The 18,384-nt window shown below is 38.0% G+C and overlaps 1 protein-coding gene across 1 annotated transcript in view; it reads right to left on the bottom strand.

The window, feature by feature from the left end:
• Positions 1-18,384, bottom strand: part of LOC308051434 (nipped-B-like protein) — a 198,798-nt gene that overhangs the window by 76,452 nt on the left and 103,962 nt on the right. The window contains exon 10 of the mRNA XM_080361861.1: positions 11,522-12,154. Within this exon, the coding sequence (XP_080217987.1) occupies positions 11,522-12,154 (633 nt within the window). The remainder of the gene's footprint in view (positions 1-11,521; positions 12,155-18,384) is intronic.

Raw genomic sequence — 18,384 nt, 5'->3', positions numbered from 1 at the left:
ATAGTCAGCTTTTTTATTCTAATCCAGAAATGTCAGCCATACTGAAAAAGTCCTGTAAAGCTCAGATTGTGGATCTAACAGTAGCCTTTGAAACATTTGTTACCAGTTACCTGTCCCATTCGTTTAACTGAGGTTATCACTTGAAAGAGAAGGGAACACACATTCACATTTCCACAAGTGCATTTCATTGACCAGTGCAACAGCCTAAGACTCTATTGAAGATGGTTTGCATTAACCTATCAGACTGAACAAGTAATCTAAGAGTCAATCAAATGTTTCCCTCTGCTATCCCTACTATAGGAGCAAGGCAAATGGCCAGGAGCTGTGATGTCTTAAACTGCTGTAGCTGGATCAACCAAAACTCACCTTTCAGAGCCCTCATGCTGAGAGCTCCAAGATTAAAGAACCAAAACAATTCAGGTAGGACGAATTTTCCTCTCTTGAACTTCCTTAACTGACCAGGCTCAAAATGCTGCTCTTCATCATCATTCAAAAAGTCAAATTTTAAGTTGAGAACATGTAAATAGATGATCACATCACAACTTGGTATTTTCCCTCTAAATACAGAGCTCTTTTGATGCACCTTCATTTCTCTTGACAAATGAGTACTGATGTTTTAGTAACTTATAAGCACAACCTGTTGACATCTTATCTGAGAAGAAAGAGATGCCTTCAAAGTTTCCTTTTCCTAAATGGCAAGGTGATTGCAGACGGAGTTACAGATTACTCACAGATTTCTTCATATTTCCAGTGCATCTTGATGTCGATCCTCAGAACTAGACTTGATCGTTACTGGTTTGCCTCTATGAAATTTTTGGATCTAGGACAAAAAAGCTGGCCCAAGTATATGAAAATATCAGGTTGAACTAGGGCATTAAATGTAGGATGAGTACATAGTACCACTATCTTCATCGAGCATAATGGAAAGACTCCACTGAATGAGCACAAAAACTTTTCAGGTTGCCATCATAGCTGCAGAAATATGAAAGGTGAAAATGCCGTTGGGCTTTGAGGGCTTTATCAAATCTTGAACTCACTTTGAACTTATATGAGAATAATCAACAGAGTATCAGAGAAGTGAGGAGAGAGTAATTAACCTCTGAAAACAGATGTCTTCAGGTCTTCTCTTTTACAATCATACATATGCAAGTTTGCATAAATCTGCCTTGTTAAGGGATGAGTCTCCAAATGCCTTAGGGTCATAACGAACTGATGAACTTAGGAACTTTTACAATATCCATTCAAATATACTTCATATCCTTCAAGGCATCAGTATCCAAGATTCATCCACTTCATTCCACAGATAGCAGAATTTCTTTTTATTATCAGGATCTAGGACTTTGCCAAAATATCAGACTAATACTTTTCTTTCAAATCCTGCAGACCTAGGTTCAAAGCTTGCCACAGTTCTGAACAAGTAGGCTCACAAGCTCTTGAGACCAATAAAGTGTGATCAGGATCTTTTGGCTTCACCCTTTGTAGAAGTTTTCATAATAAAAGGAATATGTAGTAAAGCACAGAAGAGGTTTCTGACTATATTAGAGATCAGGTATCCAAGTTTGATGTTTTCAAATTCTTTTCTTTTTAGAAACATTATTCACTCCCCCCCCCCCCCCCCTCAAGAACGTAGATACATCCAAAATGTATCTACATTTTGTCCAGTTCCTTGAACAAATTTTTGACAGTTCAGAGTACAGTCTGATCCCAGTTATTCTCCTATGTATGCATTCTTTTGGCTTGGCAAATCTGCATGGATGTTCTCTTTAAATTGCAATGTGCACACTAAAAGGCAGTACCTTGGTACTCAAAGTAAGATCATAAACTATCTTATTCTAAAAAAATAGCAGAGATGTTCTGTCAAATTAAATGGGTCACTGTGGTGCAAGAAACAAAATATTACAGGAACCACAAGTTTGAAATGGAAAAAGACTTTAGCTGGATTTCCAAGGAGTTATGTCTCACCTGTCCTGTTATGAACAGTATTCCTGGAGATAGGTTGTAGCCTTCATCTTTGGAAATATCTGTGTGTCAAAACAATGAGCACTTTCAGATTTAGAAATTAATTAATTACTGTAGAACCTTTGTGCGAAAACACATTGCACTGGAATAACCACAGATACCTTTGAATACATTTCTGCTGAAAGTGAAAGTCAATCGTGATTTGAAGAATATCCATCCTGAGAACAGATATACTTGGAAGCTGAGCAAGTATTAGGGAGAGCAGTTGGATGAGGGGAGCTGTATTAAATAAGTATCTCCATTCTTCCATTTAATCTGAAATCTTTCCAAAGCAGCAGCCAGAACACCACTAGTGCTGAAGTCTCCGATGTTACTGCTTTCTTGCAAACCCGATGATTGTCTTAAGTCCCAGATTAAACTCTCTCAACAAATGAGTATAATAGGATGATAGCCTAAAAACTTATAGAACTACTTGTCCTGCAAACTGAAATGGGCCTTTTGTAAATACCTGTGAAAAGGTAACAAGTCTAAATAAGAACCACATGCATGGTTGTTGAGCTTTGTTTTAGCAGAATGATAATACTCTGCTCTATTAATACTGTTTGGTAGACTTTAAAGTCCAGAGATTTCTAAATCATCTTGAAGACACAACAGATAAATTACCACTTCCCCATTTACACCTTGTAAGGGATTCAGTTGGAGACTTCATATCCAAGATGGTTAAATGTGAATGTATTCCTCTTCAGAACCACAAAGAAGATTGATCCTCTCATGCTGAATTCTGGATGAACCATTTTGATGACTCCAGGACAAACTTTCTTTTTTTAAAGCATGACAATTAAGAGTTTAATATGTTAAAGTTCTAACACTCTTCAGATATTATTGGAATATGCCTCTGCTCATTTGAAATACCACTTATTTGCATTATTTAAATAAGCAATGAATACATTTATACCAAATATAACAGTCCTAAGCAGTTATTACTTATTGTCAAACCTTTCATTTTTGAACATCAAAGTCAGCCAGTGGCTAATTACATCCTTATCTTATTTAATCTAACAGTCAAGACTAGGAATTTTCAACAAATAACACATAACCATATGCCTAAATAACAAATCTGTGTTTACTGACAACTGCTTTCTTTTCCTAGTTAGTTTTCATAGATCTCTTCAAAGCTGTCCAAGTGCCCTATCCCCCTAAACCAACAGTGTTGTGGAGACCACAAAAATCTAAACCAATCAACATAATCTGGATACAAGGAAAAGTTAAAATTACTTTAATGGTACTGATGGATGATCTGTCAATGGAGTGAGAGCAAATATCCATTCTTATCTTTCCACTCTCTCATGACTGTTCAGTGTTATCAGACATGAGAGTTTGCTCTCACCTCAGCTCCCCCCGATCACAGAATCACAGAGTGTAAGGGACTGGAAGGGACCTCAAAAGATCATCTAGTCCAATCCCCCCGCTGGAGCAGGAACACTTAGATGAGGTTACACAGGACAGTGTCCAGGCAGGTTTTGAATGTCTCCAAAGAGGGAGACTCCACAACCCCCCTGGGAAGCCTGTTCCAGTGTTCTGTCACACTCACTGAGAAGTTTCTTCCCATATTTAAGTGGAACCTCTTGTGTTCCAGTTTATACCCATTGCCCCATGTCTTACCATTGGTTGTCACCGAGAAGAGCCTGGCTCCATCCTCCTGACACTCACTCTTTACATATTGATAACCATTAATGAGGTCACCCATCAGTCTCCTCTCTTCTCCAAGCTAAAGAGCCCCAGCTCCCTCAGCCTTTCCTCATAAGGGAGATGCTCCACTCCCTTAATCACCTTCGTGGCTCTGCACTGGACCCTCTCCAGCAGTTCCCTATCCTTCTTGAACTGAGGGGCCCAGAACTGAACACAATATTCCAGATGGGGTCTCACCAGGGCAGAGTAGAGGAGAAGGAGAACCTCTCTCGATCTACTAACCACCCCCCTTCTAATACACTCCAGGATGCCATTGGCCTTCCTGGCCACAAGGGCACAGTGCTGGCTCATGGTCATCCTGTTGTCCACCAGGACCCCCAGGTCCCTTTCCCCTACACTGCTCTCTAATAGGTCATTCCCCAACTTATACTGGAACCTGGGGTTGTTCCTGCCCAGATTCAAGACTCTACACTTGCCCTTGTTCTATTTCATTAAATTTTTCCCTGCCCAGCTCTCCAGCCTGTCCAGGTCTCTGGATGGCAGCACAGCCTTCTGGCGTGTCAGCCACTCCTCCCAGCTTGGTGTCATCAGCAAACTTGCTGACAGTGCACTCTGTAAAAACCCATATTAAAGTAAGCCATATTAAAGTAAACCAAACCCATATTAAAGTAAGCAAAGAATTAAACAACCAAAGAGACCCCTTCCTGTCAGTAGAAAAGATTCCTACACAACTAGCTCCTCCCCTTGAAGGAGAGACTTAGCAAATACAAATAAAAAATTTTAATCTCACTGCTTGCTGCCTTACAGAAGAAAATAAGAAAGTACAGTCATGAAACTGGTACAGGAAGTTTTATAGAACAGAACATAATTTCAAAGGCTCCAAAGTAGAGACCAGAGGGCTTCCAGCTGCTGCAGTTCAGAGGAAGGGACTTCTGAGAATCTGAACAGAAACGACTGCTATTTTTTAAAAATCTGTCAAGAGACTTCATCAAACTTCTGGTCATTATGCAAAAAAGAAAGTCCATCAGGAGGATAGTCCAAACTCATTCAGTAAAAAAAAAAAAAAAAACAATTAAAAAAACCCCAAACAAAAAACAACACCAAAAAGACTACAGGAGTCTCTTAAATTTGACAATAATGTAATCAGCATAACTGAGAATGAAATATGATCTTACAAATTTTTGTACTTAAGGATGTTTGGTAACTTATTATTCCCTGTCAACTATAGTAATACAAAAGAAATATTACATTAGAAAATAACAAGAATTGAACTACAGCAAATTATAATCAAGCATCTCCACTCATTTAGAGACTAGAAACTGTAATTTAACCTCACTGAATTTAATATTACTTTTACAAACAATATGATTTCAATTTATTTATGAGATAGATTTTTCCAAAAGAAATACTGAGTTTTATCTATGTGATTGTTTTGTGAAGAATTATAGTTTTGTAAACTCCATTGTTAAAAAATCTGAGCAAAACCTGAAGTGCAATTACTTTTGAACTACACAGTGCAGCACCTAATTCACAAGAAAAATGCAACACGCTAACAACAGACAATGAAAACTACTTATTTTATGTATCACTTACAGATTAACATATCCACTTAGTTTCAAATTCATTTGTAGGAGGAACAAACTTTAGAAATAAGTAAATTAATTTGAAATTTATTGGCGAACACTTTTGATCTCCCAGATGTTAATTTCATTTTAATATCATACCTTGCATTCAAAAATATCTTCAGTTAACTAGATCCAGTAACATTTATATGGGATAACAATGAATAAAAGTCTGACGTCTTTGGTTGAGGTTGGAGTGAACTTAGTGACTATGAACTATAGAAATGTTGGGCTTAAACTGTTAATAACCTTTATTAATTATACATGCCATTTCTTTATCAAGATATAAATCTATTAGAGAGAAGTGACTGTCCCAGAACAAAATAAAGTCATTACTGTGTAAATAATAAGTCCTCCCATCCATTTAAAAGGTACAATCAAGGGCATATGCTACATGAAAATTATATTTAATTTTCTAATCTTAGTTTGCACTACAGATAAAAATAAAATACACTTCTTACCAAACTACTGTGTTTCAGTTATTTTCTACACCTGCTTACAAGAACAGGTTTCTGCACTACCTTATGTAAAGCACAACCTGGGATAAATGTGGGGATTTACTTTCATATTACACAAGAGCATCAAAAGAAAGTAAATACCATTAAAATATATGCCTCTTTTTTAAAACATATTTTTCACTCAATCAGTATTTCATTATTTAAAAAAATATAAAATAAATTAATTTTTCCTAGATAGACGGAAACATTGCAACACTTCATTGCAATTTTTCTAGAGAGAAGAGGAATTTCTTCCCTTTACTTTTCTTAAAATGTCTGAACACAAAACATTACAAACTGGATATTACACAGAATCCCAGAATGTCAGGGGTTGGAAGGGCCCTGGAAAGCTCATCCAGTGCAATCCCTCCATGGAGCAGGAACACCCAGATGAGGTTACACAGGAAGGTGTCCAGGCGGATTGGAATGTCTGCAGAGAAGGAGACTCCACAACCCCTCTGGGCAGCCTGGTTCAGGCTCTGGCACCCTCACTGAGAAGAAGTTTCTTCTCATATTTAAGTGGAACCTCCTGTGTTCCACTTTGTACCCATTGCCCCATTGGCTGTCACCGAGAAGAGCCTGGCTCCATCCTCCTGACACTCACCTTTATATATTGATAACCATTAATGAGGTCACCCCTCAGTCTCCTCTTCTTACAAACCTGCTTTTTCTTGGGAAAGCTACAAGAGTTGCCAGTTTCATCCACTACAAAATACAGACCTAATGCAAGTTTATATACACAAAATACATGATACCTGATTCTCACACTGTCCTACTACATAGAGACAGAATAATTTATATTCTAAATTGTCTCATTTCATCTTCTGGTATTAGTGACTGTAATCTTCTGCAAGATTACTATACAAATAAAACCCCTATAACGTATTTTCAGAAATGAATGGTAATATACTGGTTATAATTACACATTTTCATTTCATTCATTGGTTATATAAAATTAGATGAAAACAAGCTATTAATTCTTAACAGTGTTCTTCTGTTAGTCTCCTCTTTGGGGAACTTTTGGGGGGAGATGGGTAATGGGGAGAAAGGGAGAGGAGCTGGATAAGAACTTCAAAGGTAAGAGAAAAAGTTTACTTACCTATAACTGTAGTTTTGAGTTTTGCTCCGGCAGATTTACACTCTTGGGGTGTGTGTGTCTGCTGCTATGGGTTTGGAATGAACTAAAAAAAGAAGGGCCCACAGCAGGCATCCTAATGCCCCCTAACTGATCCAATTATTGGAAATCAAGTTATTACTGCTTCACTTCTTCCTAATTCAAAGAATCTACAGTAAGATTCAAAAGTGGGTAAAATGGATTCTCAGAGGTAAAATATATAAGGGAAAAAATGAGTAGGTTTGTCTCATTTAAAAATGCTTCTAATGCTTCTAAGTCAAAAAGAAAAAAAATATTAGCCTCCCAATGAAACAGTTACTGATTAATGATTTCATGACTCTTCTCACAAACTCCAGAGAAGAGTGCCTTTTACGAGTAAAAGTAGAACTTCTTAATCTTTTAAGACAGCTGCATTATGTTACACTAAGTGTCTTTGAAGTAGCCTAAAATCTAACAGTGAACACACAATACTATGTATGTAAGAGCTCAAATTAAAATTTAGCAAATCTTAATAAAAATCTGAATCTATTTAAAAGAGTCGCTGAAAAAAGATGGGTTGCTTTCTGTGTTTTCAAGTAATTTTCAAGGTTATCTTTTCCAGTTTCTAGAATACTCAGAGCTCATTTTAACATTAATATCTTAAATATTTTTGGTTCACAGTGTTTAGGGATTTTAGAAAAGCATGAAAGATCTTGAGGTAGAAACCTGGAACCTGAAAATTAATCAGTAGTAGGTCTAAATCTTGATGAACAAGAAGTACTTAATGTAATGTTCTGAGAAAGGTTTGGACTGAAAGTGACTGACTAGCTTTGAACTACTTGACTATAAACAAAATAACCCACTTGTATCTGAACAGGGGTAAAGTATGAGTTAATGCAAAGAACTGAGGTTACCAAAATCAAATTTCTCCCTCAACACCTCCCCTCCCGCAAGGAAAAAAAGATTTCTGAGAACAGAAATTCCTGGGACATAATTTTCTGTGAAATTACACATCCTTTCAAAAGAGAAGATATGATCTAGTATTGACGACTTGTATCTGATGAGAGTATAGAGGTCATTGTGAGGAAGGCAATGGGAACTGAAAACCTGAGGCCTGTCATGTTCTATGGACTTATGTTTGTTCTGAGGCTATTAAACATAATAGATGTATCAGAAAGTAACTTTCGGTGCTGAGTGCCTTGAACTCCAAAATCTCCAATTATTCCTTTCATTAACAGATATAGACAAATTACTTGCAAAATTAATCAATACAGAGAGACTTCCTTGATGAAAAAAGTTGGAAGAGGAGATGGACACTTCCTCAAAGAAGAGAAGGACAAAACCAACTTTTTCAAATTTTGCACCTATCGTGATGAAAAGACCAGATAATCCACTTAAAGATCCAAATAGACCAAAAGGACAGAATTATAAAAACAGAGCTCTAAAAAGCACTCAGGTATGAGGACAAAAGGTCTATATTATAAAATCTCTTCTTATGCATATCTCATAGATGTTAGGTCAAATCTGCCAGATTTTTCATTTGCACTAAGAATTCCTTTTTCAGAAAGCAACAGCATGACAATCCTGTTCCAGAAAGATATGCTGCTTTTCAAAGAAAGTGGCACTTCCACAAAACCCTGTGTTAGTTCTACCTCTGGAATGGAGACTGCCTCCTACTTCGAGAGATTTTGTTTGGTGGAAGCTAAATATTTTTAAAGTTTGTTAGAATTAGGAATTTAATACAGAAAATACTACAATTTCCAAAGAACTACAATCTCCATTTCCCATCTGTACCAAACACAATAAAAGGACCTCAGCATTAAAAAAAAAAAAAAAAAAAAACAAACAAACAAAAAAACAAACAAACAAACAAACAAAAACAAAAAACAAAACCAAAAAGACCTTAGCATTGCCTTAGCCAACTGTAGTAATTGTATAATTTTTAGCAAGAACCTCCCAAAAAAACATATCTGCCTCTCCTCTGGAATAAACAGTTCCACCACACTACTGGTTCCCAACCTCAGAAAGAACATGTCATACATGTCATATCCATCCAAAGCCTTACTGTTAAAAAAGAAGCATCTGAAAACCTCTGATGAAGCATAGTACTGTAGAGATTTCATGTCTTAAAAAAGGACAGAAGAGACCACTAATCTTCTATCAAAACTTGCAAGTACAATTCAACTCAAAGTAATTTATGGAAGACAACATTTGCCTACACAGAAAGCATAGTGTGACTGTAATATGTATTCTTATGCCTCGATTACAAAAGCAGCAAAGATGCTTTCATGTAGATTTTAGCATGTGCTACCATCTCTAGAGGGACGCTTGCTATGTACAGCATCAGCTACCAGTATACATTCCTGTTCTAATTAGACTGAGTACATGCTACGATCACACTATTTTCTTGAAATAATGTGATCTGAAGTTGCGTTATGTGTACTAAAATGCACAAATGCCAGGCTTTTGCAGTAAGTAACTTTATAAAAATGAATGACATATTTAGGAGTTATATTTCTAACAGATATACTCCATAGGAACAATAGAGGAAGCTTCCTCCTGCAGTCACACCAAACCAAATGGCTATAACTGGAACGATCCCAGAGTGTATCAACTTGTAGACATAGTACAAACGTACAAGCAATTGAAGAAGCATTACCAAAAAATAAGAATCATATTTCTCCAAGGCAACGGCTTTTCAGGAAATCTGTCCCAAGACTGCTAAAAACCTTCTGCTCAGTATTGTTCATTCATGGCTGAAACTTCAGCAGCTAAAGTGAAAAGAGCTGCTGTCTGGTATAGGGGCAACTTACCACCAGTGAATAAATGGTGATCGTTTGTCCCAATATAAGGCAGCAACTCTTGTACCTGATCCATAGCAATTGCAGGAACTCGGGAAGAACTGAGATCTGGCAGAGGATGCAGGTAGAAGGGAAGCATAAGGTTGTAATCCTTATTTGGTAAGATGGTTATTGAGCAGTGGTGAAAGGGAGTGATCATGGGAGTCTGTCCATGGCTATATAATTATGGTAAACAAACTATACAACAAAAGAGAAAGTGTGTTTTAGTCTTGCTCTAAGTGTTTGAAGGCTGCTGTGAACCATCAAAAATACACTGCTGTTTTTGAGATGCTTCTCGGCTAAAATGTGCTGGAGAATCTACTTAAAGTGTGGGGATATAAAAGTAGCTTTTTAAATAATAGGAGAAAAACCACGAGTTCTCCATGAATAAATTAAAACCTAGTAGAAGAGATGTCAGCAAAGTAACAAATTCTGCCATTTAATTAAATAAAAATTAAAGACAGTAGAGATCTCTTTTGAGGTGAGCACCCATTTTCTCTGTATATTCACAATGTTTTCTAAGAAGATTTGATTTAATTACCAAAAAAGAAATATCTAAAAAGTTAATCCTTTTAGTAATTGCAATAAGAACATTTACACACACACACACACAAACACAACAAACTTTCTCTCTCTAGGCATCTTTAAAAACAGAAAAAAAATCTGAATGGGGAGAAAACTTGTACTCTCTCTGCTGGTCAAAGACCCAAACCAAATGTAAATTCAGTTGCCTCCATGCAAGTATATCCAAAATTGACCATCTTCACCTATGAACTTCCAAAATGAGAATCTGCGCTGTTTTCCACTTTGCAAGATTTTTCTTGGGAATATCTAATAAGTTAGAATCATACTATAAAAGATTATTTTTTTACTCAGAAGTTAAACACAGTGCAGAGGAAGCTTCTGAAAAATACTTATGTTAACCTATGACTATCTATTTTATAAACCACATCTTCGATTTGCATGTGGGTTTTGCATCCACTTTTGATATTTCTGAAGTCTATGACCTTCAAACCAGTTAACAATAGGAAGAAAAGAAAAAAAGAAAAAAAGAAAGAAAAAAGAAAATAGAAAATAAGAAAAAATCAGAGAGGATAGATTTAATGAAATCAGTTAAGACAATCAGCACAGCTACTCAAGTGAAGAGCACACATTTCAGAGGCTCATCTGGTTCTGTGCTAGAGACCATATGTGGTAGTTCTCTAAAACTTGTAATGCCTACATAATAATGAATATCCAATTGAACAAACATTTGAGAAAATATAGTAGCATATATTAGCCAATCATTAGAGTCCCTTTAAAAGAATAGATGTGATTTTAGTCTAACATCTTCACATTAGGTTCAAATTGGGATATGAATAAAAATGGCATTAAAAAGTTTTTCTGTATTTTCTTAAATTAGGCAACATATATAGTTAATTAAGAATTCAACTACCCAAACTTATTACAAATTTTTACTTATGGTACTGCTGGGATTTTATAAACTATAAACAACGTCAATTGTACTTCATTCAGTCTCATGGTTCAAAATAAGAGTATCTTAAAAAGAATTTTGAAACATAAGAACTTCATTTTCCATCCATTAAGATCCCCAATAAAGAATAGCAGATATTAAATATATACATATATGAGAGATTACAGCTCATTGTTGGAGGGGAATGGAGATGAATGTCGTAAAACCACCTACACTAAGTAAATGGAATTGAACTATGTGACAATGACAGGAAGGTTTATATATATATTAAAAAAAAAAATATATATAGGGTTTGCATGCATATTTATATAATATATATAGTATACACACGCACACAATCCTTTTACCTTTATCTTGCACTTCTTTTGAAAATCGCTCCCTTTCAATAGCTGATTCACGTTCTATCCGCTCAATTTCAGCCAGTGCATCCAATTCTACTTCATCATATGATGTTATAGTTCCTTGTTGCGAAACCTGTTGCTGTGTCTGTACCACAGGAGTTTGAGGTGGTTTTGCAGCAACTGAAGTGTTCTGTTGTAAAACAGGCACTTGTTGTGCCAGAAGGAAAGCTGTCTGTTCATGCTGCGGCAAACACTGAGCAGCATTTAGTGGGTGGTTAACATCCTGTGGAGTAACGGGTGTTTTAGAAGTCTGTCCTGGGTACTGCACATTAAAAGAAATATCACCCTCTGACACACTGCTGTTCTCCAAACCAGAAAGCATATCATCCTGCTGGTCCATATCCGAAGATCTTATACGAGAGAGTCTTAATGTAAGCTTAGTGGAGTCCTTGGAAGGAGAACTAATGATATCATACATCGCAGCTTTTTCAGTCTGGTCTTTTTCATCCTTGCCTAATTTCATTTTCTTTTGTTTCTTTTGCTTTCTTTCTGGAGAATCTAACAATATGTCGGGGGGAACATCTCTAGGTGATGAATAAGGTGGAGGCTGAGACTGTTGGATTAAAGGTTGTCTTGATCCTAGAATAATTCAGAAAAACTGAACAGTTATGTTGTTCCATGTTTATATTAAAACGCACTAAATATAACCTACATAATTTTAATATGTATGTGTACATATATCTGTGTTCACAAAAGTTCTAAGTGAGATTGGTAGGAAGCACATCATTCCTAGAACAAGAGGTAATCCAGATAGTTGCAGTGTATTTCCTAGGAATTTTAGCTGTCCACTGCAGGTAGAGAAGGGATCATTTCAGAGAAGATGGAAAAAAAACACCACCAAAAAAGAATAAATAAAAGTAGTACCCACAGGTTCAGAATATCAACTATTAGAAAATAGTCAATGAAAGTAAGTTGACTACAGAAAAAGGAAAGACCAAAAAAATTCTTAATAAGGTCCAGTGATGAAGATTTAATGACCAGTGTATAGGCATTAGCCATTTCAGCTACACATCTTTAAGTAATTAAAATATATAAATATTAAAAAATCAAACCATACACATCATCCTTAACTTTGATTCCGACAGTTCATTTTCAACTTTTTTTGTTGTTGTTTTTTTAAAATTTTAGGTAAACTCTTTCCAACCTCCCACGCTCATTACTATCTAAAAAACACTAATTGTCTTAGAGCATTTTTCTATAATTCATGCCTTATCTCCTCTCTTTTTTTTTTTTTTTAACGTATGAATTTTTACTTCTACATGCACCCACTTCAGGCTTTGAGTATATCTAGAGACATTTTTAAAAAGACAACATTTTTTATTAAAAACATTCTCCAACTAATCACATAAAATTTTTTGTTCCTCAAATTAAATCAGCTCCCCATAACTGTTAGCCTAGAAAAAGCTTTGAAAAACAGAGAAACTTTTCAACCTGTCCCAACTATAATTCTGAGCTATAATTTTTGGTTTAAAAAGGAATATTGGTGTGGAAAAAAAAAAAAAAAAAAAAAAGAAAAAAGCCTATTTATCTGATCCCATTCATCCACTGGGGAATACTGATCTTCAGAAAGCAGTGACTGAGATTATTATTATCCATTCTGGTTTAGGTCATCATAGGTCAATACTTCTAACAACAATCCAAAACTAATTGGAATACAAGTCCCCATGTGCTTCATTCAAGATATACCACCAAATATTCTGAAGCTTAAATTTCTATCAGATATTTTAATAAATATTAAGAATCATTAAATGATGTACTGACCTGTAGATGAAAAAAAAAGAATGGACACCTCTAGCAAAGTTTCAGTTCAAATGAAAGGTGTGCCTTTTCTGATGACTTCTTTGCACAGACTACCAATTCTCTCTCCCTAGTACATTCTGTGAGAAGTCTTATGTATGTAGAACAGGGTATAAAATCGGTTTATCTTACCCTTTCTTGACCATCAGCAACCACTCTATTCTGCCAATAAAATCCAATGTTGGGAAGCCCTGTTTTGACTCATCCCAATTCTCAAAATCTTTTCACCACTCTATTTCCCCTCCTCAAATTAGACACCACACTCAGTCACTAGTACTGAAGATCTGTCTACACCCTATTAAGATCTCTCACTTGCCATCCACCAGAGATTCCTATTCTTGTGATACTCCCTCCACATACACTTCTCCTAATTACTGTGTCTTTAGACAATTTACAAGATTGCCTCAGTGTAATGCATAGTAGAAATTGTTAGCTACTAATTTATTTTAAGGCACTGACTGGAAATACAGGCTACATTTTTATTTCTACAACTATTAGAGGCAGCTCAAATCTTTTCAAAGAGATTGTCCTGGTTTTGTTAAAAACAAGACCAGTTCTTTTTTAGTGATTTTTTTTTTCCTTTCAGCTAAGTTCTTCTAAGTGTCTTCTAAATAACTGCACTTTTCTGAATTTTTGCCTGCATGTTTTTCAGACACTGTGCTGATAAGAGGACCAACGGAATGCTTAAGAAGCTTGTACTCAGATTTATTGCTATAACAACTAATAATTGATAAAATTCTGCTGCGAGAGGGGCGTGTTTGAGGAGGAGCGGATAGAACAGGTGACTAAAACTGACTGAGTATTCCATCCCATAATTGTCATACCCCCTATATAAGAGGGTGATCACGAGTCTCTAGCTCTCTTCGACCATGGCCGGCATTTAAAGAGGACCCTGTCTGTCTGCCTGTGATCTATAGGCCTCGGGCCCTGCATCCCTGCAACCAGGTTCCGGTTTGCTGTGAAGTCCCGCCCATGACTTCCGGGTGCCTGCTCTGCAGCTGCTGGAGCCACGCCAGCTCCTAGCTCTGCTGCCACTGGAGTGACGCAAATTCCATATTGGGCATTCAAGACTGGTTTTGTATATTTTCTCTATTTATTAGTAGCATTAGTAAAATCTTTAAAACCCTTCCAACTTGAAGTCTAAGTCCCTCTTCCTTCCTCCTTATCTTCTTTATCATTTTTCCAGTCTAAGGAAAGGGTAGGGAGAGGGTAAGGGGGTAACAGGGAGCATCTGCCACGGTTTATTGTCACCTTGCTTTAAACCTTGACAGATTTAATTGGTGGCCCATACAGGGAATAACGAGAAGCCATATGGAGAAAGATAAGAGAAACCATGACAGAGATCTTACTGACATCTTATTCTTGAATTCTCTCTTAAGTAAATACTTCTGAAGTTGCAACAATGGAACATTTACCATTTTTCATTGATACAGTTCAAATACTAGACAGATTTGATTCTCCCTTGTCCTAAATTTTTAAGTAAATTTGACAAGACTGTTCTGATCTGTATTCATTCCATATTTCTCATGCTGAAAAATATTGCTGCAGCAACAGATAAGGCGGTTCTTTTTGTCTTTGAGTACACCCGCAGAAGTCAGAAGGATTTCAGTGCATTCCACTGAATGTACTTAGAATTGAATAAGTGAAAAAACAAAAGCAAAGTTTTCCCTCTCCTAGGCAGCACTAGAAACAGCTATTTGAAAGTATCTTCCTCCTGAAGGAAATTTCAGAAAGGTGTTAAAAGGAAGGCCAATAAGTGGCATAAGTTGCAGCAGAAAGCTGAATATGCAGACCAGAGCCACTTCTTAGGGAAGTCTGCTGCCTCCCTGGGACTAAGGTTAAAGACATGAAGAGAAAACTTCCTGCCCTGGTATGGCCCTCAGATTATTATCTGTTATTGATTTTTCAGGTCGGCAGTGACGAGGTTGCAATGGGAAATCTGAGGGCAGTCAAAAGGGACTTCAGGGCCTTGGGATGATGAGTTAAGGGATCATGAGCACAAGAAGTGTTCTCCTCTGTCCCCCCAGTTGCAGAGGGAAAATACGAAAAGACCCAGCAGATCGATACCTGGCTGCGGGACTGGTGTCAGCAGCAAAATTTTGGGTTTTTTAATTATGGGTCAGTTTACATGACACCTGGTCTGCTGGTGACAAATGGGACACACCTGTCCTCAAAGGTGGAAAAAGATCCTTGCACAGGATTTAGCAGGGCTCATTGAAAGAGCTTTACACTAGATTTGAAAGGGGAAGGGGAGAAAACCAGGCACAGAAGGGACAAACCCAAGGGCAGCATACCAGCATTTGAGGGATAAAGTGCTAGTGAGGTCCTTCGCTCTTTCTCAGTGGAAGTAGGGGATGGAGAGCCATGCAATAGAAGAGACACAAGGGTTATAAATATGTTACAGATGTGTTAGAAATCATGGAAACACCTGAGAATGGTCATTCAGGAATTAGAGCTTCTCACTACAAAAAGAGAGTGGGATCAATAACCCAGCTGAAGTGCATCTATACCAATAAATGCACAGGAGGAGCTAAAAGACATCATACAACACAAAAACTATGTAGTGGCCATCACTGAAACATGGTGGGATGACTCCCACAAATGGAGTGCTGCATTGAATGGCTATAAACTCTTCAGAAGGGATAGGCAAGGAAGGAGAGAAGGTGGGGTAGCCATGTATGTTAAGGAGCGTTTCAATTGTCTTGAGCTTGATGAGGGTGACGATAGTATTGAGTGTCTATGGGCAAGAATCAGGGGAAAGGGCAACAAGACAGATATCCTGGTGGGAGTCTGTTACAGACCATCCGACCAGGATGAAGAGGCAAATGAAATATTCTGCAGGCCACTGTGAGAAGTCTCCTGATCGCTAGCCCTTGTTCTCATGGGGGACTTCAAAGTACCAGATATCTGCTGGAAATACAACACAGCAGAGAGGAAGCAGTCTAGGAGGCTCCTGAAGTGCATGGAAGACAACTTCCTGACACAGCTGCTTAGTGAGCCAACTAGGGAAGGCGCTCACTGGATGTGCTTCTTGTGAACAGAGAAGGGCTTGCAGGTAATGTGTCGGTTGGAGGTTGCCTTCACAGAATCATAGAATCGACTGGGTTGGAAAAGACCTCAGAGATCATCAAGTCCAACCCTTGGTCCAACTCCAGTCCATTTACTAGATCATGGCACTAAGTGCCATGTCCAATCTCAGTTTAAAAACCTCCAGGGCCGGTGAGTCCAGCACCTCCCTGGGCAGCCATTCCAATTCCTGACCACTCTCTCTGTAAAGAATTGCTTTCTAATATCCAGCCTAAATTTCCCCTGGCAGAGTTTAAGCCCATGCCCCCTTGTCCTATTGCTGACTGCCTGGGAGAAGAGACCAATCCCCACCTGGCTATAACTTCCCTTCAGGTAGTTATAGAGAGTGATGAGGTCACCTCTAAGCCTCCTCTTCTCCAGACTAAACAACCCCAGCTCCCTCAGCCTCTCCCCATAGGTCTTGTGTTCAAGTCCCTTCACCAGTCTTGTTGCTCTTCTCTGGACTCGCTCCAGCACTTCAATATCTTTCCTGAACTGAGGGGCCCAGAACTGAACACAATACTCCAATTCAATGTGAATCATGCAAAGCCATTTATTACAGACACAAGCCTCCTTATATATGCAGTTATTTCCTGATCATGCGTCCACACTCCAAGCACGCATTGGCTGATTGGATATTGTCCATGTTCACGAGCTGTCCTTGAGATTCCTTTGGCTAGTTCAGAAATAAATCTTTATCTAATAGAAACCCATCCACACAACAACCTCAAGAAAATCCCTCAAATCTCCCACAATACCCAATTAGTGAATGCATGCTTGGAGCGTGAACGCGTGATCAGAGATTAGTTGCATATATAAGGAGGCTTGCTTCTGTAATAAATGGCTTTGCGTGATTCACGTTGAAAGCTGAGTCCCTTATCACTCCAACAAATGGTGACCCCGATATGATACTCTGAATGGCGTATCAGTGTGATCGGGGAAAAGCATGGAGTGGCCCAGCTGGAGGCGGATCAGCTGGACTGAGAACCGGGCGGACGCGTACGGATGTTCCGCAGACAATATGTCGAAGAAATCACCAGAAAAGGTGAGCGGCTGGGGGCAGGAGGAGGGAAGAGTGAAGCTATGGGGCAAAATGTATCTTCTGAAGAACAAGCCATAGTTAAACTCCTCCTGCATATTCTCTCTGTGAGAGGAATTAAATATGAAGAAAGTAACATACGTAGACTGTTAGTTTGGTGTAGAACTAACAGCTACCTGGCAGAAACCGAGAAGGCAGTTAAACTTGAACTTTGGAACGATATAGGGCAGAAATTATGGGATAAGGTCAGCAATGGAGATAAAGAAGCTAAATCATTAGCAACTACATGGAAGCTTATAATTACCACCTTAAAAGATCTTAAGGCTGAACGGTCTGCTGCTGCTGGAATTTTTGCAGCATTGCAGCCTGATAAGTATCCTGAAAGTTGCTGTGAAGTTTATCCGGTTCGTGTCTTTGATACCCTCCCTATTCCATCCCCTGCTGTGCTTTTGGCACCCCCGATAGTTCAGCAGTCCGGGGCAGGGGGGGGAGGAAAAATACCGAGCGGGTGGCCTCCTACACTATTACCCAACCCTGATGAAAACAGCAAGTCTAAAGGATTGGAGTCAGACAACTTACCCAAGGAACCTGTGAAAGCTGAGAAGGCTAAAGTCATAAATAAGTGTACTATCAGTCCTTTTACTGACTTATATCCTCCTTTACTGCCTTCTACCCCTCTAACTCCTACGAGAGAGCAGAAGGAGTCGCTGGATAAGAACTGGACAAAAGAACTATGTGAAAAATTAGATCAGCCATTAGCGAGAGAATCCAGAAGTCAGCTATGTGATCATGCTGATTGTGACGGGAAAGGGGGTGCACTGGGGGGCTCGGGTTCTACGAATAATTGTGATCCTAAAAAGCATTGACGGGGAATTATCAGAAATGCAATGATAGAAGGTGAAATAAC

Source organism: Nesoenas mayeri (genome assembly GCF_963082525.1).
Source record: "Nesoenas mayeri genome assembly, chromosome: W".
NCBI classification, from domain to species: domain Eukaryota; kingdom Metazoa; phylum Chordata; class Aves; order Columbiformes; family Columbidae; genus Nesoenas; species Nesoenas mayeri.
This window is presented reverse-complemented; position numbering and strand designations above follow the sequence as displayed.